General features: G+C 36.9%; 1 protein-coding gene across 1 annotated transcript in view; it reads left to right on the top strand.

The window, feature by feature from the left end:
- The window catches only part of LAMA2 (laminin subunit alpha 2), a 335803-nt gene that overhangs the window by 101268 nt on the left and 210497 nt on the right, over nt 1-24038 (top strand). Inside the window, exons 5-6 of the mRNA XM_059468183.1 lie at nt 20084-20263; nt 22414-22503. Coding sequence (XP_059324166.1) covers nt 20084-20263; nt 22414-22503 — 270 coding nt within the window. The remainder of the gene's footprint in view (nt 1-20083; nt 20264-22413; nt 22504-24038) is intronic.

Raw genomic sequence — 24038 nt, 5'->3', positions numbered from 1 at the left:
CCAACTGCATTTTTTTTTCACAATTTTTTTCCAAAATTTGGTCTGCAAATGAAATTTTAGCCTCAATATTTATCCCTCTGTTATTTTTTCTGTTCCACTTTTTAATTATTTATTTTAGTATAAATAAGTACGAAATTACTTTCTTCTGTTCCCCTAAACGCAAAGCAATGGTCACATGCAAAATTGTTAATATAGTTGTTTTTGAGTCCTGGATGTAGGTATATATTGTTTGTTTCTGTTCTCAGAAAATTTCCAATGCCAGTTGCAAAAATTTGATGTGTTCTATCCTTTCCCTTGATGTGTTCTATCCTACATCTGGTATGTGGTTTCTTTAAAGACAAAGATGACTTTGAAAGGAGGAATGTATCTCTTCTATTCCACTTGGCAAAGGGGAGTTTTTAGATGCTGGCATACTCATGAAAGGCATGGGATAAACCCTAAGTTAAGCTTCCCTCCTCTAGGTAGTTATTAATCTAAGATGTGGCTGTGATAGAGCGAGAACAGCTTGAAATACTTGGAAAGCCTAAGTATTAACCTTTATAGTGATTGGAAGAGTGAAGTATCATTCCATGGAAGAGTGAACTGATTATCTTACAATTTTAACAATACTCTTTTCATAAGTAAAGCACTAGTTTCAGCTGTCTGAGTAGCTAAAGAGTACATTATGAAGCAGCATTTACAGATAATTAACCCAGGTTAATTCATTTTCATGTTTTGTCAAACACATAACATGAAAAATAACATTTTTACCAATATCATATTTACTTGCAATTGTGTTGCTGGTGGTATTTGGCTCCTGGTCTTTCAGTGGAACTACATCTGCATATAACTTATGTTCATTCCAGGAGAGTAATTTTGTTCTGTGAATCAGATAGTGCAGTCATCTTGTAAGAATGATAGGGTTATGAAATGTAAATAAAGTCCCTTTGCTTCAAACCCCATGAGTCGCTTAGACACACCCTTCTGGTGTACACCCAGAAAACCTGATGAAGTGCACAAGGAACATGCTTGGCAAGCCAGTGGCAATGTCAAGTGTACATCCAATACAATACTGTCTGAAGTTAAAAGTTATCTAATTTGTCGTCTTAGAAAAATCAGAAAGTATTCTCCTTATGTATGCTTTCAATGAACATTTTAGTCAATTACTTTATTCATTAGGATATTTCCAAAATGTTCATTCCAAGCCAAATATTTTTTGTTTTTTAATACTATTCCTATTTGTACCAGTAATATTGTCTTGGCCAGTCACAGAATTAGAACCAGTAACAGCTAGAACAACAGAGCCAACAAAACAACAACAAATAAACAAAAACCTTTTTTTGAATTATCTTCAGATCTGTGTAACTAGCACAAGTTTAAATCAAATGGGAACAAGCAATCTATAGACCAGGGATTATTTGCAAAAAGTAATTTTATTGAATGAGTTAATGGAAAATTGCATAATGACGACTTACAAATGAAAAAACATCAGAAAATCTCAAAGAAATTTCTCTAAAAGTGAAGACTTGAATGCAGAAAGATTCCTAGCATTCTGGTTTCCATAACAGCTAGAAGAACAGTGTGTCTCTATACCATACTGGCAAAGGTAGACTTTTAGCAAAGCTGTTTCACAGCATCATGGAATCTGTAAGAATGGAGAGGACCACAGTGGGTCATATGGTCTAAACTCTGTGTAAGCAGGGTCATCCTAGAGGATGTGGCGCAGGATTGTGTCCAGAGAGTTTTTGAATATCTCCAGTAAGGTAGATTCTGCAACCTCTCTGGGCAATTTGTTCCAGTGCACAGTCACTGCAAAATAAAGAAATTCTTCCTTGTGTCTGGGTAGAATCTCCTGTGCATCAGTTTCTGCCTGTTGGCTCTAGTCCTGATGCTCAGCACCACTGAGAAGAGCCTGGTTCATCCTCCGGCCAGCCCTCTTTCAGATAGTTTCATACATCAATGAGGACCTCTCTGTGTCATCTCTTCTTGAGGCTGAACAGGCCCAGCTCCTTCAGCTTATCCGTATAAGAGAAATGCTTCAGTTCCCAAATAAATATAAGAGTTAAAGCTTTCCAAAACAGTATTTCAAAACAAAAATTAATGTTCCTCTGTCTCCCTATGCCAGAAAAATAAGAGGAAGAGTAATTCACTTAATGAGTTATTAATTATCTTTTACTGAACTGATGTTTCTTGCTTTAATAGTATTTTAAAATATTTTTTTTACACTGAGTAAGAAAGACCTGTTTATGTAAGGAATAATAGTGGGTGATGCAAGCCTGGTATTTTCAACTAAATAAGAATGCTTATTTTGTTTTCATCTTTACTTAAATACTGTATAAGAATGTAATTTCTTTGTTTCTTTATTTCCTCCGACAGTCATTAGTTTGAGAACTAAAAGTTAGTGGGTTTCCATAGTGATTTTTACTTCATTTCGCTTACACAAGAGCCTCTGATGTTTACATCCAGTTTGCACCATTTTATTGAAATATTTTTTCTTCTGCTAGACTGAAATTTGTTTCACGGCCTCTTTACCTTGGTGACTAGGTGAATGTAAGATTCTGAACATTAGCCTTCAGTGTTGTAATTTTCTTTTCTGTGAGACGCTGAAAGATTTCTCTTAGCAAATGCTTGCTTGAATTAGCACATGTAGGTTATTTGTATTTTGATACATTGGAATCTTCCCTCTTGCTTGCAGTTGTTTCAAAGCTGGACCATCTGAAAACTTCAGGTGCAACAGATGATCACTATAACACCTTAGGAAAATGTGTATCTTTTCATAGAACAAGGACACATAGTTTTGTAGGAAGTAAAATTGGAGGAAACAGCATTCTTTAAACATAAATGGATTTAGAGTGTTTTGTTTAGGCTAGGAGAAAATAAATATTTAAGTTTTAAAAAATTGTTCTTTTTTTTTTCAGTCCTTTGTGCAAGCAGATATTAAAAGTCACATGCAATGAAGACAGTGGAAGAAAAGCTTAATTAATCTGACAGGAAAGCACTTCATTTTACTAAGAAGGCAAAACCACTCTCCCCCCCTCCTGCCTCACTCTCCCACCAATATTCTGGGAAACATTCAGTTTCTCTAAAATAAGGCTTTCTGAAAGTTTAAAAATTGAGAGTAAGGTAGTGAGTTTAATTCCCACACTTGAAAATCTTAATTGAAATACCCAAATGTCTCCCTTGTCTGTCATCAAATAGAGTTATTCTGTCAAAGTTTGTTTAAAAAAATAAAATTATTTCTGGTGGTGTGGAAGGTATGTAAACTTTCAAGAAAAAGAAATCATTCCCTCTTTGTGGGCAGAATCTGTCGTCAGAAAATGCTGTTTCAAAGGATATTTCTGTGGTTGATTAGAGTTTGGGTTATACAGTGACAATGGAGAGATAAAATCCCAGGATTCAGTAAATATTTCCTTGTAGTGAGTAAGGCATCTGTGTGAGATGCCTTTCATATGTTATTTTCAGTAGCTGAGAATGCTCTATTGACATTTAAATATAGAAAAGTTGAAGGATATAGGAAGCCTTGTATTTGAAGGGAAGTAATCTGATTGTAGAAATGAGAATGACACCTAATAGCAGTATACCAAATGGACCAAATTTCCAAAACATTTATCTGGATTCCTCATATCTAACACAGCCCTTGGTGTTGCTTGATTCTTTTCAGCAAGAGGCATTTGTGAAACAAATGGTTCATAAAACAGTATTGGTAATGACTATTGTTTTACTATTAAGGAGGTAATATAGTTGCACATCTGCTCTGTTCCATTGCAAACTGCATGGTACTGCCATGTTCAGAGGTGAAAATTGGAGACTGAAAGACTTTTGCAGGAGCTGTCTGTGTAAACAATGGAGTTAAAGGTTCTCTCAGTTCTGGTGTCTATCAACAGGGAAATTCTTTCTGTCTCCTCTATGTCTAAGGCTGAGGCAGAGGACTGACAGGAAAGAGAGTTATGGTGGAATTAAGTAACCTATCTCCTTGATATTCTGCAATAAGTCCTTCTATCTCTGCTATTACAGTGGTGAGAATGATACTGCAGTGAAGGTGATGCTTCAGTTCTGTTCCTTTAAATGCTTAATCTCATAGCTTTCTTGTGATTGTAGCAATATAACTGTGATGTAAAAAAACCCAAAACTCTGTGGTAGTAAAGACAAGCCTTGTATAAGCATGTTCATTAGTGTCTATATTCTTCAGTCAAGTGGAAGTTCAAAGTGTGTACTTACCAAGTAAAAAAGAAAAATAAACAGAAACAAGTGCCTTGACAGTAATTTTTTTTATTTTGTTCACTTGTTGCCATAGCACTTGAATGCTAGTGTTGTGTCCATTTTTAAATGCATGCCTCAGGTCCCTTGGAACCTCCCCCAGTGTCCCAGTACTTTGCTGAGCTTGCCTCATGTCAGTGATACCATGAACATTGAACTCTATGTTCTCATGCTAGTTTTCTCCTCTTCATACAATAGTGCTTGTCCTGTTGGGTGCAGTCTCAGTGGTTCACAGAGAAGGAAGGGAAGGAAAAGAGACTTAGAAATGGACTTTAAACTGTGTACTTCTCATAGCTAAATTTAGACTGAGAATGTCAATGCTAAGAGGACAGAGGGTATGCATTTTTGAAGTACTCAAAATTGAAATGTATTCAGTTGCAAACTAAAAATTTTGAGTTTGCTTTTTTTTTCCTACTTAATAATGATACAGATGCTACACAGTTTCTAAAAGAAACTTTATAGTTCCTATTTTTAGATGGATCCTCTCAGCTCCTAACATGTATTAAGTATCTTGTCTTTATTGCAAAATAATTTTCTAAAGTCTGAACTATTAATTCCCCTTGAGTAACAGTGATAGGTTTCAAATGCATAAGATGTAGAAAAGGCATCAACACTAAAAAGTAATGCCAGTAATATCTTTGTCCATGCCCTCAACTGCAATCACCCTAGGCATTTCTCATGAGGATGCTAAATTTCCATATATTTGACTTGCATTTCTGTACACTTCAGTACAGTGCTTGTGGTTATGGCATATGTTGTCTTGTACCCGTATTGTGTTGCTAAATTTTCACGGGGAAAAAAAAGCACCATATAAAAAAAAATTAGGTAACAGCCTATTAATGGATGAAACTGTTCAGAAATTTAAGTGGATTCTACTTCCAGCATCACAGGTTAGACAAAGACATTAGGCAGAGACTAATGAATGCAGTCTGACTCAGAATCCAAAATAGCTTGGATTCTGAACAGCTTTTTTCAGCTTGACGTCTGAAGAGGGAGAATAACAATAATTTTAAGTAATTCAGATTTTTTTTCCCAAACAATGAAAAGCAAATTTTTATTTTGATTGACATGAATTGTTCCATGTGATGCAAAATGAAAACATTTTATTTGGTCATTTACATTTTTTTTTCAATCCAAAGACAATGAAAAAATTCCACAAAACCGTGAATGGAGGACATGTGACAGACTTTTGCTTAGAATGCAAAAGAAAACTTCAGCAAATAGAGATCTTATCAGATGCAATCCTTGCATCCAAGATGTTCTGCTTCCCAGGTTTTTAGCATACTTTGAGCCAGGCTGTCTAGCTAGATGGCACAGCATCATTTTCTAAGAAATAATGAGTTCGGTTTTCTCTGGACTGAAATCCAAGTGTCCCATCAGTTTAGGATCTTTCTCATCCTGCTTTTCCATCCTAAAATGCACAGTTAGTTTTTTGTAGTGATTAGTAATAGGGACAGCCAAAGGATCTGTACATAAATGGTGCTTGTTATTAAAGATCTTTCCACTGAAGTCAGCAGTGACCTTCAGATCAGATCTGCCATGAAGGCTGTTAATCTCATTTTATTCAGTGTTGCATCACTTCAGAGGTTGAACAGTCCCTGCTTAACACTCTTAAGTTACTCATTAGGGATTACTCATACTCCCTATTGATTTTGGTTTACATTTTCTTTGCATTCCCTCCCACCCCCACCTTCTGGCTACAGCAGCTTCAGGAAGACTTCTGCTCAAGCCATTTTTTTGGATACTATATTTTTGGATACCATTTGTATATGATTGGTCTTGGTGAAATGATTTGATGATAACTTCTACTTGTCAGTCTTCTTTTTCAAGTGCTTTGAAAGGATGTAGCAACCTAGAAAGTTTCTTGTGTCTACCAAGGAGTGACAGAATACTGATTTTCTTGCAGAATTTTGGCACATAAACTTTCAGCTTCTCCAAGCTTTCCAGTTAGAATAACTTCAAAAGGAATGGTTTACAAAAAGAAATAAAACAGATTAGAGGTTTGGACAAAGATTTGGATCTACTTAATTTTGTTGCTTTTGGGGTTTTGTCTTTTTTTTAAAAATTGGTTATTTGGCTTAGTACAACTAAACTTGAGTATCTGATCTGAGAAAAAAAGACCTTTAACAATGACTGCCAAATAAATGGATACATCTTAAATATTCTGTTTACACAATGGTATATTGCCTCACTAATGTAAAATTAACATTTCCTGTTTTTCTGACAGACATTGAAAGACATGTGAAAGGGAAAGACAAACACTTGACATATGTGCTCAGTATCATAGGAAGGTATTGAAAACAGAATTTTAAATTATTTTGTTATGCACAGTGAGAATTGTCTTTGCAATAATTTATTCAAAACTTCTACAACTAATTTTGCAAGTTGATAATTTCATACTTACATTATAGCAATATTCACTGCTATTTTTTGCCTAAGAAAAAGGGAAATTAAGTAATATTTTCAACTTGAAAGTTCATACTGAACTTGAGTTTCTGATACTTAATACTACAGAAAAAAAGAGTGGATACAAAAATATGAAATGTACTTCTAAATTATGTTGCAAAGAGGAAAAAAATGTGCAAAGCTGAGTATAAGTAGTATTGCAGTCTCCCATTACTGTGAAAACAAGAGACAGGATATTTACTGGTACATCTGTGTGGGCCAAGTTGGAATGAAAGTTTCTTTTGTGTAGACAGCCCACTTTTGTGTCTTGGCACATCTTCTCTCCCTGAGCAGAAACTGATTTTGTAATAGCTGCCATTTCTTGAAAGAAAAACTTACTAATCATATGAATCATAATACTTAAAAAGTAATGACGTTGCCATATGCAAAAAACATACTATAAAGAGCAGTCTTTCAGTTTGAAGCCAAATTGATACGAGTATTTACCTTTTTCCTTTAGCATCCATTGTTAATTGACTACAATGCTTACTGAAAAGAGAAGGGTTACGTGTCTTTATGTAGATCTGTGACAGATTTTCCAAATTTTAAAAGGAGTATTCATGCCTGTAAATGTAGTTTATAACTCAATATACTCTTTCAGCATTCCAAAGGGAACTGGTATGTCATGGTATTTACTTGAATGACCCAAATTTCTCTTGTTGGGATTGGTAGCAGAGTTTTGGACAGTAATAGTTTTCATTCTGAAAGCTAAAGAAGAGTAGTAGGTATTTGGTGAGGGGTTTTTGTTTTCTGGTCGATTAGAGGAACTGAAGATCCATTGCGGGTGGGGATTTTTTTTTCTTTGGCTCGGGTTTTATTGTTTGTTTTTGTTTGGTTGGGTTTTGTTTTGGTTTTTTTCATTGGTTGGTTGGTTTTTATTTTTTTTTATTAGATGTTACCATGAAAAATTACTAGGCAAAAGAATAGCTTAATTGTCAAAAAATTATTTTTTATAAAGGACAAATTAGTTAAAATCCAGGTGGACTACGTGAAGGAGTAACTTTAATTGCTAAAATCTCATTGAAGAAGGGAGATAGGAATATATCAGCCTGAGGCCAAATATAGATATGGGAAGGGAAGGGAAGGGAAGGGAAGGGAAGGGAAGGGAAGGGAAGGGAAGGGAAGGGAAGGGAAGGGAAGGGAAGGGAAGGGAAGGGAAGGGAAGGGAAGGGAAGGGACGAGAAACCAAGCAGCATAGTTTACCTGGAATTTTCAGTTTAAATGGTAAATGTTACATAAATTCAATAGAAGGAAAGTTAGTCAATTAAACGCTGTGGACCAATGGAAAAATGACTCAAAATTCAAACTACTCAAAAATCAAATTATTTGATTGAGGTCTGGAGTTAAGAACATTTAAATGAAGAAAGCAGAGAGATAGTCTGGATAAATAGACTAAGTAGACAGACTGTCTCAGCAAACAACTCTCTGTCAAAGAAAATTGGTATATCATACCTGAGGAAGAGTAGGAAAAGTAAGGGCTGCAGTACTACTTAATCAAGGTGGTGAGACTACATAAAGAGGCTCTGAAGTAAAAAGAAAGGAAAAAACCCACTATAGTTAAAAAGGAAATTATTCTTAGCTTCCCATAGGCTAGGTAACTGTCACAAAGACTGATTTTTCAAATCCCTTTGAATGTTCTTTCAAGAAGCAATGTAATGGTGCAACTAAGATTTTGGGATGCAACTCAAAATGTTGTGAGAAGAGGTGCAAGGCAGGATGGCTCAAAATACTGTTATTTAAAGACTGTTCTGTAAAATGGTAATTATATTCTCACTGTTTAATGTTAAGAAAATTTGGAAAGAGAATAACAAACTATAAAGCAATCTATGAGGGTAGAAATATATTACTATATATCCTCTTTTTAAATATGTAGGAGTTTATGCATGCTATTTGCAAAAAAAGAATAAATTTTAGAGTATCCAAAAAGGTAGCAGCATAAAATACCTGAATGTTAATAGGCATTAGAAACTGTTAATAGGCATTAAAGACATCATTTAAAAGCAAGGAAAATAGGAATTTTGCAAATTACCATAAAATTGTGGTAAGGCAAAAGAAGAGTCAAGAACCAAACTACTGCCTTTTCCTATAAAAAAATGTCTGTGCAGGAGGCCTAAAAAAATCCAAAGAGAAGTATTTTCAAGCACATCAGAATAATAAAGCTGCTAGCCAAGTGAGATACAAGAGGCCGGCCAAGGACAGCAAATCCATAGCAGGTGGATTCTGTGGCTTGAGCTTCCTACGGAGGGACATAACAAAGTAGCCACAGTAGAGCTTTTCTTTGTTTTCAAAGTTGGAGGATCTTCTGAAGGAAGAGCAGATCCAAAAGAGCAGTTTAAAGGCCGTGGCAGATTTGTTCCCCAGCTTTTATTGCCAGTCACGTTGTGGGAGATATCCCTGTGGTCACTTGGGGTCGGCTGTCCCAGCTGTGTCCCCTGCTGACCCCTTAAGCACCTCCATACTCTCACCAAGGGAGGCAGGGTGAGAACTAGCTGGAATATCTCTGTTATCAATGCTGCTTTCATCACAGATCCAAAGCACAGCCTCACACAAGATACTGTGAAGAAAAGCAAAAACCAGCACAATAGTTGACTATACGAGTCATTTTAAATCATGTATCATAACTGAAATCTGAAAAATCCAGGCATTTGAGAGTTTGACAAAACCCTCAAAGTGTAGGGTTTTTTAATTAAAGTAAGCACTACTATTTTTGTAACTTTCCAACAATTAATCATGATGGAAGCAAAGAACAAAATGCACATTTCATGCACATAATTCTTTAATCTCCTGTGTTTTACAGATTTCTGATTACATTCTTGGCCTGGACTGTTCATTCTGTGCTACTCAGAAGTGGATTTTTTCCCTCCCTTGACTTTTCTTTTAGTAGCTGCTGTGAAATATCTCTGAAGTCTGAATAGGTCAGGTTCACAGTTGGAGAGATATCAAAGTTTGTTGTATTCTACAACTGAATGTCCTATTTAATCTTTCTTTTTAAATCATTATAAATGGTTTTAAAGGAAATGAATGCTTACCATTCACAGGCATCCCAGCTGGTATTCAAAAGCAGTCACCAGTTTATGTTCCAAATGACATGACACAGGTTTTGCTAGAACTTTGAGTCCAGCACTATACAGTAATTGTGATGAACTTTTCCATCACAAAAAAAAACCCGAAAAAAGTTTTGTAAAATGGCTTTAGTCTAAAATTCTTCAGCGTTGTGGTTCAAAACAAGAACATTGCATCAATGTAAAGCATATTACCACAGTTTATTTAATGATAACATTCAGGAGCAGATGTACTTGTTTACTGTTTGAACAGCTTAAATCCTCACATTCTCCCTCTTTTACATCAGCAGTTGTTTTTGGCAGCAGGGTGCAACTGCTTACAGCTGTTAAAAGTTCCTGTGGATTTTCTTTCTACTGGTCACGATACTGTACTGGCAGCAATTTGTCTGTAATTCCACGGTGCACTCCACAGTGTATCTCATTCAGGAGGGAAAATATAGTGTGAAGTGCCATGAGTTTTTAGGATAATCGTGCTGAATGATGAATAAGGGAAATCATAAAATGTTGATAAGAAAGTGGGGATGGGTGTTGTTTGGGTGAGGTTTTTTTTGACAATTGTTTGGTTTTGCATACTTAGAAGCCTTTTAGTTAAATCTGAGGATGAGAATGCTTTTTATTATAATGCCCAAGAAAACACAACTTTCCTTTTTTGTTATTTATTTGAAATTACTTGTCTCATTTATGGTCATTGACCAAGAAGAGGTGTACTATTTTGAGGAGTAGTAAAGAAAAAATACACTTTTTTTGTAATGTCATGTCACTTCACTGCTTTCTTAAAAAAATAGCATAATTTGGCTTTTAATGTGTTTTTTGAGTAATTTTGGAGAATGTTTAACAGACCACTACATTTCATCCTTTAAGCAAAGAGGTGATCATGTTTAACTCAGTAATGCCTAGGTATTTCACCTCTGCTTGATTAGAACTCAGACTAACATAGTTTTCGTGCTTTGCAGCTTGAGTTGCCATTGGCATCAGCACAAAATACCTTTTTGCTGTCTTAAGAGATGAATTCTCACTTCTAAGTGCACTTAGACGAGCCAGAAGAGCACAGACCATCATGGTTGTGTACAGTATTGCAGGCCTTGCATCTTGTCTGAGTCCCCATGGACTGTGGTAGGCATAACTGTTGCTAAAACTGTAGCTCGATGCAATGTTTCTACTTAAGTACAACAGTTACAACAAGAAAATAAAAACTCGACATTATATAAATACACTTTCAAGGTAATCAAGTTTCTTATTATTCTGTTATTTATTATTAACTATTGCTCTGACAATGAGCAGTCTGTTTACAAGTATGCAAGATGATGTGTTTGACAAATTGTTTTTTGTCCAAAAATGACAAGCATGAGAATTTCAGGAGCCATAACAAAGCAGTGGCTTGAATAGGCAAGTGAAATTGGAAAGAGAAAAATGACAAAAGCAAGTTAATCAAAACTGAAGCAATGAAGCCCTATTTAGTTTAAGCTGTAGGGTATAGATGTCAATGACACAATAGTATTTGCTAAACAGTTTGTTAAACTGACATTTGCCTGTATTCTTAGGGGGAATGAATTAGTTGAGATACAATCTGACATGCATAGCCCTTGACATTTTAATGCAAGTTTAAGCATTGCATTTCAAGCAGCTCTTGTAATCATTAGTGAGGCACAGAAGGGAGTTGTGCTTTCACTTACTAAACCACTAATTTATTAAGATAGTGAGATGTTTATTAGAAATATAGCAAAATTTGCCAAATATACCATTTCTTATACACTATTATTATAAATATGTATTTATGAAGAAAAATTGGATGCTGAGTTCTGGCATATGCTTCCATTCCAGTTGTGAAATCAACTCTAATGATAGATTAGGTCTTGCAGTAAGAAAACTCACAGAAATTTTGTCTTTAGGGATTAAATATGAGATACCAAGAGATTAATTAATCAGCAGTAATTTTCCATCTACTGCAAATGAGCTATTTGCAACAGATAATTAAAGGTGGTATTGCTTAGGAGAATTATGAGAGCTACTGAATCACCTGTTGAAAAATTTATTTTCAGCATTGTTCATCTTCATATTGATGTGCTTGCATAACTTGAGAATGTAAATCATGGGGTACTTTTCCCGTTAGATCATTTTAATGCTGACATTTCTGTCTTCTCCACTCCTGATTATCAAGTTGCAAGATCTCTTGTGCAGGACAAAAAGTTTTCTTTCCTGTATGCTGCTCTCAGAGATTAGACTTTAGTGAGACACTGACCTTTCTTGACAATAGTTTGGGGTCAGACCACTGCCTTACACAGAGTGCCAAGATTGAAGCCCACAGTCTTGATATAATGTACAAAATAATCTGCTGAGTACTTGAACAAAGGGAGTTCTTTACCACTACTAGCCAAAATTATTGTAGGATCGTGTTCCCAGTCCATCCTTGTAACAAATTACACTAAGTAGCTTTCTCTTTTTATGAAAGAATTAAGTCTTCCAGTTTATCATCAGTGAAAAGCATGCTGGTTAGTGGTGCCGTTTTCTTGAAAAGAAAGTGAGCAAAAATCTCCATGTCACACAGCCACACAGCTGGGGTTTTTTATATCCTACAAACAGCTTGAGATTGATTGCACTCAAATTGCTTGGCAAAGTAATGGGCTTCAAATACCAAAGCTTTAAGTAGAAAAATACACCACTTGGATTAATACATGGGTATTTTAAATTTGTATGAGAGCCTGGTACATACTTAAAATTCTTTAAAACTTTGTTTAAGTGTGTTATTTTTAAGTAACTCAGCAGTGGATGATACACATTAGTGCCAAATGGCAGCATTTTCACTGTTGCATTAACAGAGGCAGCTGATATGATGCAGGTTTGGATATCAGTTAATGCCAGAAACATACACAGAAGGAGGGGTGGAAAGAGTGGTTTTAGGTGCTCAGCCATGGTGCTGAGGCACAGTCTGGGCACAGTCCTCAGCACTGGCTGCCACAACTCCCCCAGTTCTGCAGAGCCCTCAGCTCAGGCTGAGTTCCAGAGCCAGGATGTAGATTTTAACCTCTGAGACTGCAAGAACTGTCTGGACCTTGCTGAGGTTGAGGGAGAAAGAGAGGGTCCTTGCCTGCAGAATGGGTGATATGTTTGGGTATTTGTGTCAAGTAAAGGACTGCAGAAGGATGTCTGTAGACATCCATTAGACCGCACAGTATCAGAGGTGACAAAAGTGAGTAACTAAGTTTTATCTGGAACTCTGCAGCCTGAAGCCACAACTGTACAAGAGAGAGGCAGGCAGAGTCTCTGCCTGTTGTTTCAGAAATGGAGATTCCCTTGATGGTGAAGGCTGCAAACTGGTGACTTCTGACACCAGGAGAGGGGCCCCTTCTTTGCCTGCTGATGGGCAGCTGCATGACAATTCAGTGCCTGGTAGCATGCAGGCTAACAGCAGTGGGCTGAGAGCTCTGTTCAATGAGATGTGAGCCAGCTGTACCTACATAACCCAGGAGTATTGGGTGGAAGCTGAGTGAGAGTAGGGGTGTACACTAAGTGGTACATAAGGTACCCTTGCAAGCAATGAAAGCCAAAAGTGTCCTGTGCTACATTAGTCAGAGTCACCAGCAGTTTGAGGGAGGTGATGAGAGCACACGTGAAGAGATGAGTCCTGTTCTGGGCTCCTCAGTAATAGATAGACATGGACATGCTGGAACAAGTCCAGGAAATGTTTGGGAAGACAAGGACTTGGAGTCCTTGTCTGTAAGTAGAGGCTGAGAGGACAGGGTTTGTTTAGACTTGAGAAGTCCCAGGGAGATTTTGTTAACCTGCACCCCATCAAATACTTTTTAAATGTTAATGCTTTCCTCGGTCCTGAAGACTTATTGCAAGTCAAGTCTAAATAAGTCACTGTTCATCAGTATATGGGAATTATCTACTGCCAGAAATAGCAAAAAGTTTCTTAGGCTGTCACTTCTTCCTTGCAGAAACCCAATGAAATGTGTTGTGAAATTCTAGTTGTAGGTCTCATCATCACCTGGCTGGAGCACATTGCCAGCCCTTTCAGGTGTCCTTGTTACAGAATAGGATTGGATGGATCCAAGTATATCCTAGTATCCAGACCCAGCGACTGAGAAAGGTTACCTTGGTAATTAATACCAGCCTTTAAAGGATGTTGGAAAACATGACACTATAGGCATGACAGAAACAAGGAGCTGTGTAGGAACAACTGAGTGACTTATGGAGGAGAGGCACTATAGATTTAATAACATAAGAAAGTCAGCAGGAATAAAATGGTATATTGGATTGCTGTGAACTAAAATTCAGCACCTAAACTGGGACAGCATTGCTTTAATGTTGTATCAGCAATTGCCCAGAGGTGTGGAACTGAGCTGTTCCTCTTGAAGGAAGGCTAAGAATATAATATCAACCTTCTACAACCCTTCGGCAGACTCTCTAGGTGTCACAATAAAATGTAGTGCAAAAGAGTATTTCTTAAAAACCTGAATGTTCTCAGTGCAGCTGAAATGGTTTAGTTGAAAACAGAGGACTGATCCCGGTCCAAATAATTAATTGTCAAATAACTATGTAATTACACACACATGCATGCTACATTTTAGAATGGTCCCAGAAATCATACGTCATATTTAAAGCATAAAACAAGGAAAGATAATAGATATTAAAATTAACTGGTATTATTTGTATCTTTTCCTGCAAATGAGGCAAAGAAGTAAGAAAATAAGTTCCAGCAAATGAAATGATAAACTTCAGTAAAGATGTGAAAAAGATTCTGAGTGACTGAATTGAAGTAAACCTTTTTTCAGACACATCAGATTCAAGAAATCTGCCAGAGAATTGGTGGGCTGAGAGATGATCAAAGAGTGTTCAAGAAAGATAAGGTCATCGCTGAAAAACTAAATTAATGATTTGAATCAGTTTTTTTCTATAGAGACTGTCAGAAGGGTTTCTGCACTGGAAACATTATTTACAGGAGAGGAGTTGGAGAAACAGTTGCAAACTAGATTGTTAACTGAAGAGGTGCAGAAAAAATGGACAAATTGAATAGTGAGAAGGAACTCAAGGCTAAAATAGGTGAATTATAACAGTTGTTATTTAACTCCTCACTGTCAGATATTCTCAGTAACTGAGGAGCATGGACCGTTAAATGAAATACTATTTTTTTAGTAGCATTCTTTAGTCATCCGGGGAAACTACAGATCTGGAAGGCTGATACCTGTGCAAAGCTAATTAGTAGTAAAGAAATGAAATGAAGAATAGAGCTGGTAGAAAGATACGTTTCTTTGTTCCAATTTCAGAACTGGAAGTGTTAAGTAAGTTTAGTATGAGGCAGATCTAAAACTAGCAAAGGAAGGATCTCTTTCCCTACAACATGTAAATGAGATGAGAAAATCCTAATTAAGTCATGGTGTAGATATTAAAAAGTGACTTGGATTAAGGTGAGATGGAGTTCATGGAAATACTTTGAGGCTTACCAGATGTATAGAAATTACCTGTAGCTCAGCAAACCCCTGAGGAAGTATTATGTATGCTTGCTTTCATCTTACTATTAGCATGCTGGCTTGGATGCTGTATGAGGCAGACTGCCAAGCTGGATTGGTCTTTTGGTTCTGACATGGTCCAGAGATTCTAATGTACTTGAGATGTCCTTTGAATGTATTTGGTAGTGTCCCTGTTGTTCAGCATTCTTGCAGGCAATCTAAAAAATCAGAAAACTGTGTAATAACAGCATTTGTTGGTAATACGAAATTTAAGATAATTTGTTCTATTAGCAGCTTATGAGACTACATGAAAAATACTATATGAAAATGAGTGTTGCTAAAAGCAGAGTAATAAATGTAAGAAGAAAAAAAGAATTATGTATGAATGCTGATGGGCTAGTCTTAGAATAAATTCTCTTCAGAGCAGAGAACTTGTAACATCCTCCACAGTTCTCAGATAAGAAAAAGTTGATTTATCATCATACTGAATTTTAAAAATTAAAATATGTTGACTGTTCACAATTTTCTGAAACGAAAAATTAGAATACTTTCAATTAAATAATTATGAGTTCCAGGTTTAAAAGGAAAAAGAAAACTAACAAACAAAGAACAACCCTGCCAGTGACAGTTATGTTTGTTGGTTTTTTTAAGAAGCAATTTCCACACATTGGGACAAGAGTATGTAGTGATGAAAAACATAATGGCTGAAAAAGAGAATAGAACTCTAATACAGAAAAGGGCACTTGGTAGATATTAAATACTATGACTCAGATTCACGCTGTAGCTCAGGAAGCCTTTACACTGATTAGTCAGAGAAGTGATCATATTGTGTTAGAGGGATCAGTCTTGAAATGCTCTGTTTCTTGTAGTCTTTCATAACTGTTTTCTTCTGGCCTCTGTTGGAGATTCCTGAAGATTCTGTTTGTTGGAATATAGTCATGGACAAATGCCTTGTTAAGGATAAGTATTCTTTAGTTGAAATTGAAGTATTTTTCATTTAGAACCCAGAACTAGGATTATTACTTCAATCTTGGAAATGGTAAATAAAAGTTGTCCATAAAACCTGAACAGAACTTGACATTGTTCCCCCATGGGGACTTAGATTATCCAAGTTGTAGCAGCCCAGTGTAAAGTATTAATATTTTCCTGGAAGACTGAGCTTTGGATCCGTGCTCTGCTGCAGAACCGTGGAGTGGCTCACAATGCAGCATGGGCACAGCTAGCTCAGGCTGTGGCTGATGTGTGCAAGGGGGGCTAATCTTCACTGGAGCTGTGTGTGGAGCACTGTGATGATCTTATATGGTTTATGATCTTATGTGGATGCTTAGTGAGGATTGTGTTCACTGGGACAGTTTTCAAGTCTAATTCAAAAATGCTTGGAGGGCAGGGGCCGCATTAGAGTCTTGACTGAATATGTACTGTCCTGGGAACAGTGTCTTTCAAACAGGTACAAGATAGTGGAGGGAGATGAAAAGAGTAAGTGTGCTCTGGAAAATCTCAGTGATTCTCATTGGGAGAGTCATATTGAAAATATTATAAATCTAAACCTATTTAAACTTCTTTAAATTGAGACTGTTACTGGGAGGAGTTTTCTGATTAATGGCAGATGTTCCTAAAGTATTCTTAATTTCTTCCTTATTCTCTCTTCAAGGAGTAGGAAGAACTTGGACAGTCTTCAAGTTGATTCTACACGTTTCTAGGAAGAAATGAATGATTTCATCACAGATGTTTATAGGAGGAGAAATAATTTAAAGTAATTAATTTTGCCAATGTAAAATTTTCACTTCAGATTCACTTTGACAAAACTATCTAGTTTTGAATTTTCTAGTCCCAGTGTAATTTTGCTGTACATACTTCAGTAGATGCCATATTTCATGCAGGACATAGCTGCATTTCAATAATTATGTGTACTTAATTGTTTGTTGTTTTAAAATTAAATTGTGAAACATTTAAAGACAAAGCTTAAAAATAATATAAATGGAAGTCATCATCTTACTAGATTAGCCTTGCCAAATAGATGAACTACTGGCAGATAATCCTTTCAAAAATAGGGTCTATTCTAAAATTATTATCTCTGGTGTTATTTTGTTAACTTACATTTTAGTTCTGTAAAAATATCATTTCAACGAGGTGATTTTTTTCCCCCCATCAGTGTCCGAAGACTAAATTTGTTGTTTTTAAAATAATCAAAAGGTATGACTGCTGATTGTCAACTGTGTTATTTAAGGTGAAGCTGTGTCTGGGATTAATACCTTAAAGTACTCTGTGGGTACTTTTTATACATGGGATTTCACCTGCATCTTTCTCTCCCCCTCCCAAAATCTTTATTTTTGTCTTTTTGAAGAGATAGTCAGATTGCCATGCTGCTTATTATTGCCATTGTTGCTATCATTGTTGCTAACATTGGTGCTATTGTTCTATCAGATTGAGCAAGGCACTACTTGAGATTGATTTCTGCTTTATCTCTGGAATATCACAGTTCAGTGTTTAGTATTCTATTGCTTTAAACCATAATCCATGTATGTTTGCTGGCAGTATAAAAGAAATCTCTTGGATCCTGTTTTAAAGGAAGGCAGTAATAGTGTGAAAAAATACTCTGAAGAAATATGTTTCCTTGCTCACAAGTAAATATTATGCAAAAAAGTCTTCAGGCATGTGTTTTTGCTAAAATTCTCCTTCATTTGGAAAGATCTGTCAATTTCCACTTGACTTGTTGCCACCTCTTCAGGCTTCCTTTGAAGTTTTCTCTCCACACATGTTCTCTCTCTCTTCACCAGGGATTTGAGCAGTTCTGTGGTCATGTGCTTTTGTCCTATTTGTAGTCAGACATTTCTCATTCAGGACTTCCTCCTTGCTTCCTCTGAGGTTTTTTATAACCTTTTGTTTGCACCATGTCTTTCTCACAGTGTTTTATTCTGTTTGTTTCCAGCCATGTCCTTTAGTTACTTGTAGTCAGGAGCAGAGCTGAGTCAGAGCTCAGTGACTGTGTTGTTGTGATCTGAGTAGGAGGAAGTGGCATCACCTGTTCCTGGAGGTAACGTGGCAGAGCCCAGGAGGTGCTGATTGATACACAGGCAAGGTATAATTGGTGGCTGCTCCTGGCAGAGTGGTTCCCAGTGATTTGGTGTACCTGCAGATGCAGTGGAGCAGAATGCTGGGCGTGATGAGGTATACGGTCTCCCTCTTGGCAGTAAAAATCTCAGTATCATAGATTTGTTAGGGTTGGAAGGGACCTCTGAAGAGCATCTAGTCCAAATGCCCTGCCAAAGCAGTCAGCTAGAGCAGGTTACACAGGAATGTACCCAGGTGAGTTTTAAATGTCTCTGGAGAGGGAGATTCCAGGAGCAGCCTGTTCCAGTACTCTACCATTGCCAACGTAAGGAAGTTCTTCCTCAATACTGAGGTGAAACTTCTTGTGTTTAGAGACCTTGCTCCTTGTCCTAACACCACTGAAGAGTCTGGCACCATTCTCATCTGCCTTTGAGATAATTGAGTTGAGTATCACATAGGCAATGTGAGACAGTAGTTGTTCAGTAATTCTATCCAGCACTTCCAAAAACTCCAGGAAACAAGAGCTGCTGTTTTCCTGGGAGCAGTAGATTTACAATCTCTTTCCTCAGTGTGAGGCAGCCACTGCTGAGTGAGTCCCAGCTGGGGTTTGGAGTGCAGCTGTTTGCCTAAACCAGCAGTGATATGACCATGTTCAATGACAGAAAATGGCTGTGTGGCCTGACCTCTCACTCAGAACTCTGAGGTATGAGGCAACACATGTTCATTGCAAAGAATAAATAATTCTCTTATTCATTCCAATGTTCTGCACATTTGGCTTAGCATCTGAACATTCTTTCAGTGTACCAGCCTGTAATAAAAATGCCCCAATTAAAATTTAACACTTGAGAATACAGGAAAATTAATGGTTTCTTTCCTCTCTCCCTCTAGGTGCTCATTAACAGTATTTTGCTATACTTGACATGCTTCTTCATGTAGGCCTTTTCCAAGAACAGTTCTGTAGCAGCCCATCTGCTTTATTTAGTTGATTCAGAGCTAATGTGTGCCATGATCAGCTGGAAAGACAGGAGGGGAAGATGATGTCCTATTTTTTGTTGCCTTGCCCTTGATGCTTCAGCTGGGGTCAGAGAGTCTCTGTAAAGGAGCCACAGAGCTTACCTGTGGCTAGATTTCTAGACTTTAGGATGGGCAGGCAGAGACAGGGTGAGGTAATCTTTGCAGAAACCATAGGGTAGGCAGAAAATGGTGGTTCTCAGAAGTGATAGACTTTCCTCCGGGACCAGGTGAAAACAGGTGCAACCCAGGAAATTGCTTCACCTTGCTGAGAACAAGATTCAAAGGAGAAGATGTGAAAAGAGACAGTGGGAAAGGAGAGGTGCTTATGAATGCTGATTTTGTCTCATCTAGTTGTTGTAGTTTTCAGTATTTCAAAAGTTCAAAAGCCTTTTGATGATGATCACTCTAAGAGGTGCAAACTGACCCCTGTTGAATTCTGAATTCCATTGCAAGTATACATTCCCTTAACTCAAAATTTCTGAGCCCATTTGGTTGTATGATTAACTTATTTCAGACTGGGGGAGGACAAGTGAATTACCTGCAGCATGGACACTTGGTTTAGGGACTGGGTACACATATGAAGTTTGTGATGCAGTCTTTCTGTAGCTGATGACTTTCCTTTGTTCTAAATGTTTGTATTATAAAGACTCTTCATAGCTGAGGTCTGTGGACATATGGAATATTTTGAGGGGAATCTGCTTTCTGAGGAAAGAAGTTATTCTGCATGTATAAATGCATTAACACAATGCCTGTAATGATATTTGTTGGCTTAATTGTGACAAAATTGATATAATGTAATTCCTTACTGCTTTAATAATTTTTCAGATTCACACTTCTCTAATTAATGGACGACCTAGTGCTGATGATCCATCACGTGAGCTACTGGAGTTCACCTCTGCTCGCTTTATTCGCCTGAGATTCCAGAGGATACGGACACTAAATGCTGATTTAATGATGTTTGCACACAAAGATCCAGCTGAAATTGATCCCATTGTTACAAGGAGGGTAAGTTCTGACAAGGCAGAAAGACGCGTGTAGAAGTTACCTTACACTTGTAGGTGCTGTACCTGCCTTTGTTTGCCATAGGAAATGTTGGGAGTTGATGATTACCTGCTGTTGTCTTTCAGAATCCTGATGTTGGAGAATTCCCTGTGCACTCTATTTTGTTATCTTCTCTAGAGTAGAATTAGCAATTTTACATTTTCTGCTTAATGGTGTTATTAACGTAAACACCCAGCTCCTCTGGCTGCAGACATTTGGATGTAGGTGTTTGGCAAGTGTTTGCTGTTAGTATCTCTTGTCTCTTCTGCTACTCAATCCTTTGCTACCTTTAATGTGCCTTGAACACTCCCTTTGAGTAGAATTTGTACTTGTACTATAAGTAGTAATAGGGCCTGAATGCAACACTTTTAGCATTTTTGAATGATTGAGGGTAGCAGTAAACATTTTGTGCTTTGCTTCAACTTAAAAGAATTGATACAGCATTTAAACTCATACCATACCCATAGTCTGATCTTTTCCACTGTGCTTTGTGTGTGCACACCCCTGTCTCTTCTTTCTGCAGTCTTTACTTCCTTTCTAAGCCATATCTCCCTGTTGTCCTGCGGATCAAATGTTGTGTATTATTCTTGGGTTTTTTTTGTTCTCCTCTGATTTCTCTACTAAACATTCTCAAAACCTCTGATTTTTCAGAGTTTTTTCTACTAAGCATTCTCAAAAACTGGTTTGGGGGATATATAATATTCCTCTTTTTTATCACTTCCTGTTGGTCATCATATAATATGGTAACCTATCATATAATGTGGTAACCTAACTTTCCAAAACAAAAATAAGTCCTGTTATGTATGAGGGGTGTATCATTATTCTTTTGTTAATATCATTTGTCAGTGGTGGCTAAATGCTAAGAAAATTTGCATCTTCTGTTCCCATTTCTGGTTTTCATTTCCTTGTCTAAATAGGGAATGCTGGCTATTTCTGAAAGTTTGGAACAAGCCATTTTGTTTTGGATTTACAACCTAGAATCCCTTCCAGTTGAGTGCAGCTATTCCAACCTCATTAATCATGAATCCTGTATGTCTATGTTAAGTGGACATCTAATAATCTGATTCTAAGCCAGTAGAAACACAAAATTGAATTAGCACTTGAAAAATTACTCTGAACTCATGAAAACTGAGTGCAGGACAATACACTGGTTACTCAAACCAACAAAGAACTGTTACTTCTGTGTGGGATCTCTCCATGAAGCATCCTCAAAAGATCAAGTAGAAACTGAAACTTGCCACCCTTGTCAGGAAACAAAGGGTAGCCACAAATGATACATTTTCTTTGTGATGGAAGTTTAACTAGGAGTGATAAGGGTTCTCATTTTGTTTGATGTATTTATTTTTGATCTGATAAAGAGGTTGAACACTGTAATAGCAAAATTTGCAAATAGCACATGTATTGTTTCATTAGCCAGCTGTGAATATGTTGCAGGACCCTTGTGGAAACAGAAGACAATGAATGAAATTCACTTTTCACAGGTTTTGTAATATAAGATTATGAATATCTTTGTATCCTTCTTTCTGCTTAGGGCTCTTGATCCTCACCAAAGAAAAAAGAGAAATGGCCAAATGGTGGAAAAACAGGTCAAAAGTTCTTAAATCTCAGTAATAAAGACTGTTTCATGATCATTCAAAGGCCAGTAGTGAAAAACAGTTCTTCTTTCCACCGTTCAGTGAATGCCCAAATTAGACCCGGCTAAGGTGAACAAAGGTGTTTCATAGGATTTTTCCTAGATTTTCTCCTCTTCCCATCATCATGACTTTTCCTTTTCATATTTTCTGAAGAGAATAAATTCTACAGTGTTTGACTTTTCATTATCCAGTGTGCATATAGCCTCTTCCTATTCTCATGTTTTTGTATGCTGTGTATAAATTGACATGGCTTTTGTGACTTCAAACAAATGGAGCTGTGCCAATTTACACCCTTTCTTTCACTCAGCCTGAATCTGTTGATCAAGACACGGCTTGGATTACACTGTCTGCTATATTTGTAATAGATCAAAAAAGAAATAAAACAGGACCTGACAGTTTTGTCACAAGAAATGAATTCTGCAATTTGGCACCTGCATTTTAGAATCCACTTAGCAATTCAATTTCTGTTTTGTCTTACAGTATTACTATTCTATAAAAGACATCTCCGTTGGAGGCATGTGTATATGTTCAGGCCATGCTAAGGCTTGTCCACTGGATCCAGTGACCAATGTATGTATTAATTTTTTATTGTGTCTTATTTATAGGGTGGAATATGAGAAAAAAAAACCCCTGATATTGATATTCTTCAGCATTCTGTGAATTTATGTCTGTTTTTCACCTAGAAGAACAGTCAGAAGCAGTGCCAGAATGAAACAGTGCTAGCAGCCAGAATAATAAACATTCCTACAGTGTCAGCAGAGACTTTTCTGAAATGAAAGAATAGGTTTCAGATAATTCATATTGGAAGTTTCCTAGGAAAACCAGAAATCTGGGTTACACTATGTAGCTGTAGAAATGAGCACTAACTGTCGGTCTTTATTTTCCTTCTTGATATTTAACAAGATTGTCAAATATTTAATTGACGCTTGCCAACAAATGATGACTCTAGAATGGTGCATTGGCTATGTAGGGAGTATCAATTGAATGATCAGTTAAGCCAATCAAGAAAATCATGGGCTGTTTACATTATCTTTCAACTTGTAACTCTCTGTTTTTGCACAAAACCAATATAATCAAAACATAACCAATATAATTAATATAGAAATAAAATGTTTTACTGATTGTCCAACTCTATGCACCCATTATCACTAATAGTGAATTTCCTGTTTACTATTACATGCCACAGTGTGGGATCTCTTCATGTGCTATTCGCTTAAGCAGGAGCTTTATAGGATTTAACTGAAAATCTTGTTTGTATGTGGCATTAAGCCAGTATGTAGGAAGTTTGAGAAATGACAAAAGCTAATAGAGAATACATTTAGGGTTCGAAGCAATTTCTATGGATCCTTGTAAAAATTGAGCAAACTCCTTGATTTAACCCTTCTGAGAATTTTCTGTAATGACATGTACAGCAAGTGTTGAGCTGTTGTTTTAGATGCCCTTAGTGATGAAGCTGCAGCATTGTCTCTGTGCCATCTGTTAGAATCAGGCCTGCCTCAGAAAATAAGTGCTGCTACTGAGATTAATGCATACTTCAGATAATTTGGCTACTAGATAAAATAAAGCCATTTTGACAAGTATGATGTCCTGTTTTGCAGGACGTCAAATGCGTATTTGTTGTCTGACCAGGATAAAAAATAGTGTAAGTGAAGCAGCTCAAGCCAGAAGAGATTTGGAGGTTTAACTGTCCAGTGATATTCTTTAGACTGAGCCATGCCAAAATGGGCTTACAAACATTATTACTGTACTTGTTAGCAGCAAGAATCTTTCCCTTAGCATTACAAGGAATAAACTTGCTGGAATTTACTGCCTTGCTTTTCTGAAACAGTCCTTGAGTTAGCCTTGTTTTGCAAAATTTATGCTATGTCCTGTGAGGCTTGGAGTTTCTCAGGCTCGCTGGTTTGACCTTGTATGGCCTCACAAGGACCACAGAGAATCCCCTTCACTAAATACCTATCGGGAAGGCAATTTTACTTCTCATTTCTCCAAAGTGCATGGTTTTCTACCTCTTTCAAGCTGCCTCTGTGGCTCAGGGAGTTTGGGTGTTCCTCACAGTAATATTTTCATGCTGAGACTAAGATGGTCCTGTGGAGAACTGTAAAGTT

Source organism: Ammospiza nelsoni, chromosome 3 (genome assembly GCF_027579445.1).
Source record: "Ammospiza nelsoni isolate bAmmNel1 chromosome 3, bAmmNel1.pri, whole genome shotgun sequence".
NCBI classification, from domain to species: domain Eukaryota; kingdom Metazoa; phylum Chordata; class Aves; order Passeriformes; family Passerellidae; genus Ammospiza; species Ammospiza nelsoni.
Note: the sequence above shows the minus strand (reverse complement) of the source record. Positions and strands in the feature narration are given on the sequence as shown.